This window comes from Musca autumnalis, unplaced genomic scaffold (assembly GCF_047663935.1).
Source record: "Musca autumnalis isolate F117 unplaced genomic scaffold, ASM4766393v1 scaffold_4, whole genome shotgun sequence".
NCBI classification, from domain to species: domain Eukaryota; kingdom Metazoa; phylum Arthropoda; class Insecta; order Diptera; family Muscidae; genus Musca; species Musca autumnalis.
Window position 1 is genome coordinate 222,465,202 of NW_027411977.1, and position 13,186 is coordinate 222,478,387.

Consider the following 13,186-nt stretch of genomic DNA (forward strand, 5'->3'; position numbering starts at 1 on the left):
GCTCACGTTACGACGTACGTACGTCATTGACTAACTGTTCTCATTTAGTGCTTACTGAACACAGCCGCTCTTGTCAAGACAAGTTTTCCACTAGAATTTCTACATTATTTCCTTGTTTCCTTTCACAAATACCAATTTCTATTGAAATATCCACAAAAATGATTCTACAAATCCTGGTAATTGCTATGGCTTTTATATTTCTTCACGCCTTTTTCATTGTTTGCCGCAAATATCATTAAAAACACCACAAAATACAACCCTGGCAATATCTCTTGGTAATTTCATTGTCCTCCTATTCCTCCATTCGTAATTTCATTGTTCCTCCTTTTCTCTTTCTTATTCTTCCATTATCAAGTAACCAATAACCATATTGGGGCGCAAAATTCAAAAATACAAGCACAGACAGCGATCACCACCATCCTCAATCAAATACAAGACGGCAAAGAGAGAACAACACATCCCAGTGTGAAGGAAAAGCTGAGAGCCTAAGCAAATTTCAAACAAAAAAAGAAAATGTTGCAATTTGTTTAAAGAAAAAGTTTATAAACATAAAAAAATAATAAACGTCAATTTGTTTAGGCTTTTTGGTGTGTCTGAATTAGTTTTTGGCAATCAACTAAGCTAACAAATTTCGTGAAATTTCTGTTAAGTGTTGTTTTAAATGTTTTATTGTTGAGCAAAAATACCCTAGCTAAAAAGGCGTAATAGTGTGTGTGCTGTGTACAAAACCAACAACAACAAACGACGAAAGTAAGCATTGCAAATTAAAACGACGAGGATAAGACACGAATTTTAACGAAAAAAAAGAAATAAACCATTTTAGAGCAAATAAAGGAAGTTGTTTGTGCAGAAGAAAAAAACGAACGGGAATTTTGGATATTAAAAAACAAAGTGATTTTTACAAAGAAATACAATAAAACACAAATTTCCAAAGTAGTTTTTGATTTTCCTTTTAAATTCCTCTTTTTTGAAGAACAACAAGTCCAAAAAATATTAATTATTAATTCTCTTAATTTTTATAGCAAAAAAATATTACCATCTAAACTTCCCCCTCTACCCTGTGTTTCGTGTGATTTGTGCCAATTTTTTGTGTTATTGTATTGTGCATTTTTTGTTGTACTGCTGTGCAATTGTGTGCGTGAGAGAATTAAAAAATATAACACAAAACTTACTTTTTGACAAAAAGAAAGAAGTAAAACAACCATGGCCGCTACAACAACCACAGCTGGTTTCCAAATTCTCCAGGATGCTGGCAAGGAAAATCCTCGCAATCTGATCAAAGAGAAGTCCATGGCTGGTGGCAAGTCCGTTTTACAGCCTCTGGGTGCCAGTACAATGGGTGTTGGTGGTGGCGTCTCTTTGAAACAAGGACGCGCCAATTTTGCCGTACTCAACTCAAATGCCAATGTACGTACGGCGGCTGCCGTCCACAATAACAACAACATACATGGTGTACATACAGGAGCCGGCACCAAAGTGGTAAGTTTTTGCAAAATGCTGCAACTGCGCAGTACTGGCTGGCAGGCAGCAGTCACCATAGATCAGATCTTGAAACATTTTGTTGGTTTTCTTTTGTTGTTGTTTTTTTTTTTTTTTTTTTTTTTTTTTTTTTTTTGAAAAAGGGATCATATAAACAATTTTATGCATATTGTGTGTGTAAATGTCACTACCCAGCAAACCAAATGTCTGATGTCCGACAAGTCTGAAGAATTTCGAAAGCAACATCGATCCGATGTCGCTCCGACATTTCGTTCCGAAATTATGTCAAGGCTTAAATGTCGTTTAGGGGCACCTCTCTGATCGGTCTGAAATATTTACAGTAGATAGCCCTTGGCATCATAAATACAACGATATATAACCATATCTCGGGAAGTATGAACTTCCCCCCGGAGAGCTATATATGGTTGTATTCAAGTACGAAATTTCCGAAATATCAACACCCATATCTCGGGAAATATGGACTTCCCCCCATTAAATTATATATCGTTGGGATCAGGGTCCCAAGGGCTACCTATGGTAAACATTTCGGACCGATCCATGAGTTGTCAGTAAACGACACTTGTTTCTTATGTCAACCACTTCATACAACTTTCCTTAAGATATCGTTAATATTTCTGATTCAACATCGGACGTAGCATCCGAATTTTGTTCCGATTTCGTTACGATTGGTTTGCTGGGTAGCTCGACGTTTCACTGCTGGTGGTGGTTTTTGAATTTTGCAGTGTGAGCCCCTTGCTCACAATATAAAGAAATTCCATATTTTTGTTGTTGTTTTGTGTTTGTATTTTTTCCGCCAACTGACGTCATTTTTTGTCATTCTTCGGCTGGGACACTTTTTTGTTGTCCTCTTCTTTGTTATTCGTGTTGTTTTTGAAAGGGAAATCATCAAGAAATCAAATCGCTGTGCACTTTTGCAAGGAGCAATTCGGCGATTGCTGTTAATAAATGCTTTTTGCCATTAAAATACCTATAATAGCAAGTAAATTTCTTATTATAATCATATTTTTCCAAGATATAATTTCACTTCTTACCAAAATCAATCTTCCATATGATCTTTTGCCCCAATTGCCTACAATGCTCTCTTTTTTCCTCTCTCTCATTTAACAAATACAGATGATTTGCAAATTTGATTAATGGAGGAAAGTCGGTTAAATAAAGTTTGTTTCCATTTAAATTGTTGTGTTTCCTTTCTCTATGGACTTTTGTAGCATGTTTTCGCTTTATTTTTCTTAATAAAATCCTTTGCGAAAGGAAAAATAGGAAATTCCGATTTGCCAAGTAATTTCCTCTCTCATTTGTCAACGACAGCTGTGAGTAGAGAAGATAAAAATAATAAATATTTATTAAATTAAAATACGTACGTGCAACAATTAAAAATTCCTGTTCCACATTCATTTTAACACGTTTGTTTGCTTTTGTTTACATTTTGTCGGTTTTTTGAAGGAAACACTGTTTAAATTTTATCATTTTATCTCCCTCTCTGTCTGTAACAATGTGCTGATTTGCAAATTTAAATTACCAAATTTTTGGCTACAAAATGTGAAATTGTTATAAAATTAACATGCTTCTTCTTCTAGACACAGGTTTTATATAATTTTCGACATTTATGCGTGTCCTTATTCATTTTGTCCAATAAAAAAGTAAAAAACCATATGATTGTCAAACACTTGCCTCATCTCCTCTCTCTACTTTTGTGTTATACAAAGAAAAACGATTTTCTCTGTTAAAAAAATAATATATTGATTAAAATATTATTTTAATGCAAAAAATATTAAATATTTTTCATTGTGTTTACTTTCTTTATATTTTTTCTTTCCTCCTATAATTTGTGTGTTGTTTTTGACGTTGATTGTCTACCTCTCACTCTCACTTTGCAATGGATGATTTGCCAAATTTAAAGTAACTAATTCAGGTTAAAAAGAAGTAATTCTGGGATTACTTTATTTGCTTTTTCTATTAAAAAGATATTTTGTTTTATTATGATCTTAATTTTGCATAAAAAGTATAAAAAAAAAACTATTAATAAATTGTCAAGTACTTCACCCTCTCCCTCTCTCTAATTGTGTTTAACAAGTGAGAATGTTTTTGTTGAATAATAAAAATAATTTTAATGTAGTAAATTATTCTTTAATACATTTTATTTATCTTTTGTTGCTTTAATCCCCTTTTGCTTCCTTTATTTTGCCTTTATCACATGTTTTCTTTGAACTGTTTACATTTTTTACGTGTCATTGAGAGAGCGCCAATTTGAAAGTGCCATATTTGCACAGATGTCTTTTTGGCATATTCCTTGTGTGAGAAAGGGTTGCCATGTTGATAAGATTTATATTTAATATAAGGAAATTGCCGAATGGGTAATTTTAACAAACAATTAAAAGAAAAACAATAAAAATGGTATGTAAAGTTAAGAATAAAGTAGATAACAATTATCCAAAATAATTTAGATACATTTTAATGGAAAATTGTTGAAAGTTTTCCGTGAAATGTGGGAAAATAGAAATGCATTTCTTTTGTTTTATGATAAAAGTGGGAAAATTAATGGTCTGTTCCTTTACATTAGAAAATGGTAAAACTGGCAAAAGTAGCAAAAGTTGTAATCTACTTCCATATGAATTGTATGGTGTCTGAAGTAAAGGAACGCTTTTCGAGTAAAAAGTTGCAAAACTTGAAGATTCTTGCACGTAAAGGAACAGAGCTTAATTTATTACGGTTTATTTAATGGAATTAAGTTAAATTAAAATGTATTAAAGCATTATATCATCTTTTTACTCTCATTCATTAAATTTTGATCGTATTATTTTCCTTCTTGGATAATCCCATGAGGTTTAGTCAGCATAAGTAGGTTTCCATTTACTAATGAAAACATCCAAATACCACAATAATAATTTAGATCTCTGGTTAATTAAAAACCAAACGTTATTTAAGAAAATAGTTTTTAAATGAACTTAAACTCTCTTTCCATTGCCAACATTTAAAATAAATTTTCCAAAAACAAAAAATAATTATCCAAATTACTTCTTTATTCCACATTCGGTACATTCGGTGTCTCAAATATTCCAAAGTATGTGATCTGCTCTTTTGTGTTGTTCCCAAGACACATATGGAAATTCCTAATCAAATTTTGTGTTTGCGTTTTGTTTTCTGTTTATCGAATAACATTGAGCTCTGCAACAAGTCAAGTTCCCCAAACCCTGCTCTCGTATTCTATCTCCCCCTGCAACTTAAAGCTCGCTCGACCCTTGGGTAATTGTTTATAATATTCTTATTCATATATTTATTATTTACAATTGGTTGCAAGACGTCTCTTTTTAGTTGTTTATTGCTTCTACTCTACCCCTCTATTCCTCGCTTCGCTTCACCACTTAATTTCTTTAGAGGAAGCACGCGACTTTTTTGTGTTTGTTGTTGTTGAAAATATTCTATCACATATAGAAACCCCAAACCCGCATGTGGTTGATCGTGTTTCTACTATGGTCATTTGGTTATGGTTTTTATGACAAAATATTGAAGGCAAATATATAGTAGGTATATGACTTGAAAATATGTTTTATGTTTGTAATTTCTTCTTATCAGAAGCCGCAACCAAATAGGCGACCTTTTTTTTTTTTTTGTTCTTTACATTCACACATTTATATTATCTTGGTGAAGGAGGAGAAGATGTGCTACATCGTGGTGGTTAGGCTTTTCTAGGTAACAATCAATTCCAATTGCTTTTTAAATATTCCATGATTTGTTTATATTTATTGTGACATCATGCTTTGTGTTGTGATCGTCCCGTCCCTATAAATGAACATTTAATTAACTTAAATTATTTATCATAACTTTCATTTAAATTAGTTTGGACACTTTTATGACAGCATAATTTTCTCTATAGCAATGAAAAAAGTGACATTTTGCTTTGATCACTTTTTTTGGAAATCAATGATGGGATATGATCATTATTTAATGTACCTAGATGGAGAACGGAAGTAGAGTTGCAATTTTCTAGTAAGAATAAAAATGGTCTCTTAATGTCAACGACCTTAAATTCAGACTTTCAACCTATCCGTGTGTTTTTATAACATATTCACCATTTGCCGTTGCTTTTAGCTGGGCAAAAGTTATGGCACTAAAGGTCTTCCTTTAGAAGATGAGCAAGTATTCCAATTTGAAAAGCAGAAGGTTTTTCTACAGAGAGCAGAAAATCTTTCTATTAAAAAGCAGAAAGTCTTCCTATTGAAAAGCAGAATGGCTTCCAATTGAAAAAGGCCTTACTATAAAAGATCAGAAAGTCTTCCAATTAAAGGCCTTACTATAGAAGAGCAGAAATTGTTCATATAGAACAGCGGAAGGTCATCCTATAAGCACTTGTATAGTACCTATAGTTAATGCATTTTTGTGGAGCATTTGATTTACTCGAGGCGTGGATTTTTTAATGAATTTTTGTGGAGCATTTGATTTACTCCAGGCGTTGATTTTTTAAAAAATGTTTGTAGAGCATTTAATGGCCTCCAGGCGTGGATTTTTAAAGAATTTTTGTAGAGCGTTTGACGACCTCTAGGAGTGAATTTGTAAAGAATTTTTCTCGAGCATTTGATGCCTCCAGGCGTGGATTTTTTTTTTTTTTGTGGAGCATTTGATGGCCGTCCGTCGTGGATTTTTTAAAGAATTTTTGTAGAGCATTTGATGGCCTCTAGGCGTGGTTTTTTCAAAGCATTTTTGTATGGCATTTGATGGCCTCTAGGCGTGGATTTTTTAAACTATAGGCACTACACAAGTGCTCCGTATTAGGACTTCCCTTATGGTGTTGTTGTTTTTTTTTTTATAACAAATTTTCTTCCAAATTCTTGTTACAGTGACCACCTGTAAAGTTACATTGTTATTTTCCATTAAATTAAAAATTCGATTTATAAATTTCACCTTTAACGTTACAATTTTTTCATTTTGTCCCTCTCGCGTTAATGTCACTGAGGTTATTTTGGCTATAAAATGTTCTTGTTTCCACACATTTGGTTATGATTTGGTTTGTTTATTCTATCTAAGGTAAGACTGGTGTTCGGTGACATTGACCTGTGGAAACGTAAATATTGTTACAACACAACTTTAAAGATTTAATTTCTTTAAAAGAGGTTTTTCTAAAATATAATGCCAAATAAACCTTCTCTATTATCATCTAATCAAACCTACTTTACTTACACCCTTCCCTTAAGATGTTTTTTTTTTTTTTTTTTTTGTCAATTATATAGATACTTTAGTTTGTTACATTTCCATTCCAGTTCCGGTTACAAAACGACATCCTGCAAATTCATTATTGTTATTTTCTCATTACTTTTTATAAATTTTGTCATTTTATTTACCAATTTCAACATTAAAACGAAAATTGCTTTCTCTTCTACTCGCAATAATTTCATTGTGGTTATGTTTGCAATTTTTTCCACCTCAAATTGTTTTATTTGCCACTCTATTCGCCTTTTTAATATCCCCTACTGTGTTCTTAATATTATTTTTGCATTTGTTCATCATTTCTTGCTCCTTTTAATCCATTTTCATTGAATTTTCCCTCTTCATTCACGACCACTCGTAATGATGCCATTGTGGTTATTTTCGTCATCTTTCCACTCAAATTCATTTATTTGCCGCTTTTTTTTTTCTTTTTAATAACCCCTATATATATAATTGTTCCACAAACATCCCAGGCGGGACAGGGGAGACTTCTCTCATATCAATGAGTGCACCCCGATTCATATTAGCTCAATGATATGGGACCTACTGTTTATCGCCGAGTCCGAACGGCGTGTCTAAGACACCACTTGTAGAGAAGTTGTACAAGGCTGAAATACTCAGAAAATGTCGCCAACATTACTGAGGGGTATTTTGCCACCGTTGAAAAGTGTTTGATGTTGACTGGCCGGGGAATCGAACCCACGACCTTTAGCGTGCAAGGCGGGTGTGCATACCATTGCACCCCTAGTGTGTTATTATTATCATCTTTACATTTTTCATCATTGTAATCCATTTTCATTTAATTTTCCCTCAAAAACTGCAAGATTCTTTGCTTTGATGCCTTATTTATTTATTTGCCGCTCTATTTTCCTTTTTATATCTCCTAGTGTGTTTCTTAATTATTATCTTTCATTTTGTCATCATTTTTATTCATTTTAATCCTTTAAATTTTTGCAAATTTCCTTGCTTTGATGCCTTACAACGGCTTGTTGTTTACATTCCTTGGCATTTTCCCGCCATTTTTCCGTTACAATTCAAAACAAAGCAATGTCATCTCTCACCTCTACTCTCAGCATAGAGAATAGACCAATACATTGGCATCTAATGAAATCAAAACAAAAACCACTGCAATGCAAGTTTTTCTTATTGCACTGAACAACAAAAACAACCACAGTATCAACTATGACAACTACAATGTTATTTAACAGCTTTACTAGACATTGCGCCACAAACATTTTACCCTAGAAAAGATGTAAACAACTTCCTTTCTCCCCTTTGTTATTTATAATTTACCCTCATTACATTTCAATAGCAAAGCAACTTTACTCTCCTTGCCTGGTAAGCAGAATACCCCAACCAACAACAACACCATTGTATTATCATTTTTATTTTCTATGAGAATATCGGTAGAGATAATGACGTTTGCTCTCACATGTAGAGTAATTGATGTGTAACAGGATTTTTCCCATTAAAACATGAGTGACTGGCCCAATAAAGAAACTTGCATACATTTCAAGGGTTATAAACAAATTTAATGGGGTTTGTTGCTGAAAATTTCATACTTTCCCACCCTTTACTCATATTACTGGCTGTAATACACTGATGGGCAAATTGCGAGAGACTCATGTATTTTTTACACTTTTGTGTGTGAGGCAGAGCATTTCTGCCCATCAGTGCTGTAATACTAGCCAAAATGATGTCTAACGTATTAAAATGAAGCTAATATTACACAAACCCTCATTTGACGACTTCTTGGGCCATTTCGACACTACAGAGAGAACATTAGGTTATGTCAAACGTTTGGAAATTGTGGTTTGTAGGAACTAAGGAGTTGCAAGTAATTCTTAATTGCTTATTTTTTTATAATAATAATCATTATCATTTTAGTTTAAAGTTCATAATGAAGTTGTACCACCTTTAAAAGAAAAACCAAATGCCACTGTAAAATACAACAGAAATCCAGAAATCCTCTTAGGAGTTGTAGTGTGACAAAAAACATGTTGAGGTAGAATTAAACCAGCGAAGCATTAAAAATATGTCACATGAAACATAAAGGAATTCGTTTAGAGATAGCAAAAACAACAAGTTACTTGTCAGGTGAATTCTTGACAGAAGCAGCAAAATAAGTGCCTGGTTTTGTGATATTTGGTACAATGGAAGAGTAATAAACTCTCGAGAAACAAAAACTAGCGAATATTGGGAAAGGTTATGATGAAGAAAGTAGTGTTGATTCACTTAAGGAAGTTATATTATTAACATGAGACCATAACAGGAGTCCTAGAACAGCTGAGCTTGGAAGTGGTTAGTAACTCTCATATGACCAATGAAGGACTGGAACTGACGAAGAATTTTTTGTATGCACCAGGTTCAAGCCAATCACTCTTCCCATTATTACATCATTTAAATATTAGGGTATAATATGGTCAAGAAAACAACAAAACCATAGAATTAAGTTCAAAATGTTTTCCAACTTTTATTTAAAAAACAAATGTTTTAAACAAGAATCTGATTTATGGTCTCTTTAATTCCCTTTTTCTCTTTCATTTTAAACAAATTTTAAATGTTTTCCTTTCTCTTTCTTCCTTTTTTTGTTATTCCCCACCTACAGGCCTTCCGTGATGTTGGCAATGTTAAGAATAGCAATAAAGACGACCAAACATTGGGTGGTAAAAAATCTACTGTGGTGCCGGTGGAACAATTTAAAACATTTTCCGTCTATGAGGATCATAATGAGAATTTTGAACAACAACAGTTGGTGGCCGGTAAACAAAATGATGCAACAACAGCAGCAGCAGCTAGTCAGGATGTTGTTGACAAAGAAAATCTGTTTCATGAAAAGCAACAACGTTTGCAACAGCAACAACATCATCATATTTTAAGCGAAAGAAGGTAAGAACCACAGAAACTTTAATTTTTTTATTTTATGCTAATTTATTTTTATTTTATTTTTTCACAGTGACCTTCATCACAAATTTGTCGATGATAATCATGATGAATATATCTTGGATACAACACCAATGTCTGTTTCGGATGTTTTGTCACCCATGTCAGTGGATCGCAGTGCATCAGCTGCGAAATTTTTCGACGATAGCAATGCCAAAGATATTGCTAAATCAACTGATCTGGATGACGAGGATGATAAATTAGCAGTGCCACGTAATGATCGTCAGCGTTTCTTTGAAGTTGTCGAATATCAACGCAATATTTTGGAATATTTCCGTGAAAGTGAGGTAGGTAGATGAGCAAACACAAAGAAAAAGAAAACATGGAACTTAGTTCACAAAAAAAGAAAACAAAAGTAGTGTTTTATTGATAATCCAACAAGAAAGAAGTGCAGACGAAGAAGTGACAAAAAGTAATTTACATGTTGTTGTTTTATTGCATAAAACGGCTCAATAGATGAAGATTATCCTCAAAAAGGTGGAGATGAAGAAGTGACAAGACGTTGCTTTGTTATAATATTGCATCGAACGGCTCAATAGATTGATGATTAACCCTAAATTACCAACTAACGTCACTTTTTCATATTGTCAAAATCCACTAAAAATAGCTCTGAAATAAACTCTAGGCTACAGTTCCAACCATTATTGAATTTCTAACCTTTAATATGTTTTTCATACATATCTTTAATGTCCCAAAAATTTTACCTAACCTCACTTTTTTCCATCAAAAACTTGAAAACATGAATTCGATAATTATCTCTTATGTTAATTACATTTATAACAAACTAATTGTTGTAATCATCTAATAACTTTCATTCGTTTCGATGAGTGTTATTTATAACTCGACATTCCAAGAAAGTCCATTAAGCCGAACATCTTTTTTACTTCCCCGGAAGTTATGGCAAATTAACACACGTACCAAAAAAACACCTTATAACAAAGAAATGTGTGTGCGGCAGGTGATGGCGGTGGTTGGTGTTGATAATGGTGATCCCAAACGCCTTCTCTTAAGAACCTACGGGAAAATAGAAAGACACAACACTTAAGAAAAATGTTTCCTTCAATTAACTTGGCAAATAATTCATTAACAAATAATACATTATGGCGCGTATGTGGCACATAAATACATGCACACATACACACACTCACTCGCACTTCCTTTGATAACTAACACATTTTTGTTACAAATAATTAGATGGTGGCGGTAAAAGAGGCTCAAATGGAAGTGGTTAGGTAGCAGCTAGGAAAAACATCTTTCTTTTTGTAAGGATGATGTAGAAGTAGAAGAAAAAGACAAACACCACCTCTCAAAATAATTGTATTAATGAAAAACCCTAAGATGAATTTGTTAGGCAACAGCGCGCACACACAACACCTGGAGCCAAATGAAGGAACCTTTCTTTGAATCAAGGTTTCTTCCCAATGGTGGCATTAAAGATATGTGCGTTGGGCCGCCATTGTTTGTATTATATTTCTGGGAAATCTAGGATACAAATGAAAATGTTTTCTTTTGTAGTTTATTTTCCTGCGTCTCCTTTTTCATGTGAAATTTGTTTAAATAAATCTACTTAAATAACGGCAGGTGTAGGCTGCTGTACCCTGGAATAACGTATTATGATATGGGTCAATGACATGATGTAGAATGGCATAATTAATTATAAAAATTTAAATAATTTCTTTAGGATTAGGAGAGAATTAAGAAAAAGAAGAATCAAGAAACAATAACTGGATCAAATGTTTTCTGGTGAGATACTGGAGGAAGAAATCCTTTATTAAAGGTAAAACAGATATTGGGAGAAATTAAAAAATATAAATAATTTTAGGAATAGAACTTGAAAATCAAGAAGAATTGTTGGTAATACTCAAACCAAATATTTTCAGTTGAGATACCACAGAGAAACTGGAAACAAAGACCATGATGTAGTCTTTGGTACCATCATACAAAAAGTATATGTAACTGTCACTGTCACCTTATAGGAAAGGAAATTAAAATAGACAGAAGGACAGAATAACCACTGCTGCCACCTTGTCTATTGTCTAGTAATAATTTGTCAAGTATTAAATATGACCATTAAATGTTATCCTTTACCCTTGACCCAACTGCAAATATTTTTACATTGTTGGAATTTTCTCAACCCCTTACTGTGTTTGTTCTGTGTTTTCCTTATAACAACATTGAACGCCAAAATAATCTCTTCCTAAATATACTCCAAAAGTAAACACTTGTTTGGTTCATCTTCATTAGATTTCCCACAATAACAACAAGACAAAACACAACAACAACAAAAACCCTTTCGGTTATTTTATTACTATTGTTTTGTTGTTGTTTCGTTTTGTTTTTATTTATTTAGTACTTTTAGAGTCTATCTATGAGTTTTGTTTAATTTACGTTTCTCTTTTTTACCTCTTCAAGTGAGCAGTGGATAACTTTGGCTTTCATTTGATTCCTTAGAAAGAAGCATCACTACATTGCCATTGTTGTTAAGATAAGGTTGTTGTATGATAAATAAATATAAACAGTAACAAAAACAACAATGTAGTAAATAGTAACCCCAGGAGGTAAAAAAAGAAACGAAACCAACCTTGCAACAGATAAACAAAAATTCCCAAAATAATAACAGGCACAATAACTTAAGGAGAGGTATCACCATTAAAATAATCAAAATCAAAAACCTTGATTATCCTAGCTTAAGAGCAGCAGAATCATTACAGTGTCTCAAGGAGACATCATTATTACTGTCTTGTCTATCTGTCTTCGTTGCATTGCATTGTGGGAGGTAAATGTTTATAGAATATTTTTGTAATTTATTGTGGGAAAGGTAACAAAAGGAATAGATTTTTAAATTGTATGCGTGATTAAGCAGAGTGGAAATTGAAGCATTTTCACAAATGTTTTAAAGTGCTTTAAATTATTTTTCCCAAGGAATATGGTTTATAAGGTTAGGTTAGTAAAGGTGTAACTTCTCCTTCTACTTTATGGATGATCACAATGGACCGAAAGGTCACCGAGTGGCGTAGTCAATGTATATATTGGCTACACATCCCCAAACCTAACCTAAAGGTGTAAACAAATTATTGGTGTTATTAAAATATAGAAGATTTTTATTCAAAAATAATCAATACTCGACCACCATGTCTTATACTTCCTAATTCCTATTTAACCTCACTTTTTCATTTATATTTGTATAAAATTCTTTTAAAAGGGACTCAAGATCAGCATCAAATTTAGAGAATAATATGTGAATTCCAAAGCAATTTAGGTTTTCAATCAATCTCAAACTAACCTCACTTTTTATTTTTTTTTTTTTTTTTAATTTTTTATTACCTAATTTCGAACCTGTTCTGTACCAGAATAAGAGAATAATATGCGAAGTCCCTCCGAATCTAATTAGGGTTTTTAAAAATCAAAAAGGTTTAATACATAACCTCAAACTTTAAATTAGCAACTAACCTCAATTTTTAAATGTATAAAATTCAAATTAGCACCGGAATAAGAGAATAGTATGCGAGCTCCCTTCAAATCTAGTAAGGTTTTCTAACTA

General features: G+C 32.8%; 1 protein-coding gene across 1 annotated transcript in view; it reads left to right on the top strand.

The window, feature by feature from the left end:
• The first annotated feature begins 452 nt into the window (after window positions 1-452).
• LOC141401105 (G2/mitotic-specific cyclin-A-like) overlaps window positions 453-13,186 on the top strand; it is a 53,952-nt gene continuing 41,218 nt past the window's right edge. Inside the window, exons 1-4 of the mRNA XM_073980951.1 lie at window positions 453-750; window positions 1,023-1,479; window positions 9,311-9,591; window positions 9,659-9,932. Coding sequence (XP_073837052.1) covers window positions 1,204-1,479; window positions 9,311-9,591; window positions 9,659-9,932 — 831 coding nt within the window. The 5' untranslated portion in view covers window positions 453-750; window positions 1,023-1,203. The remainder of the gene's footprint in view (window positions 751-1,022; window positions 1,480-9,310; window positions 9,592-9,658; window positions 9,933-13,186) is intronic.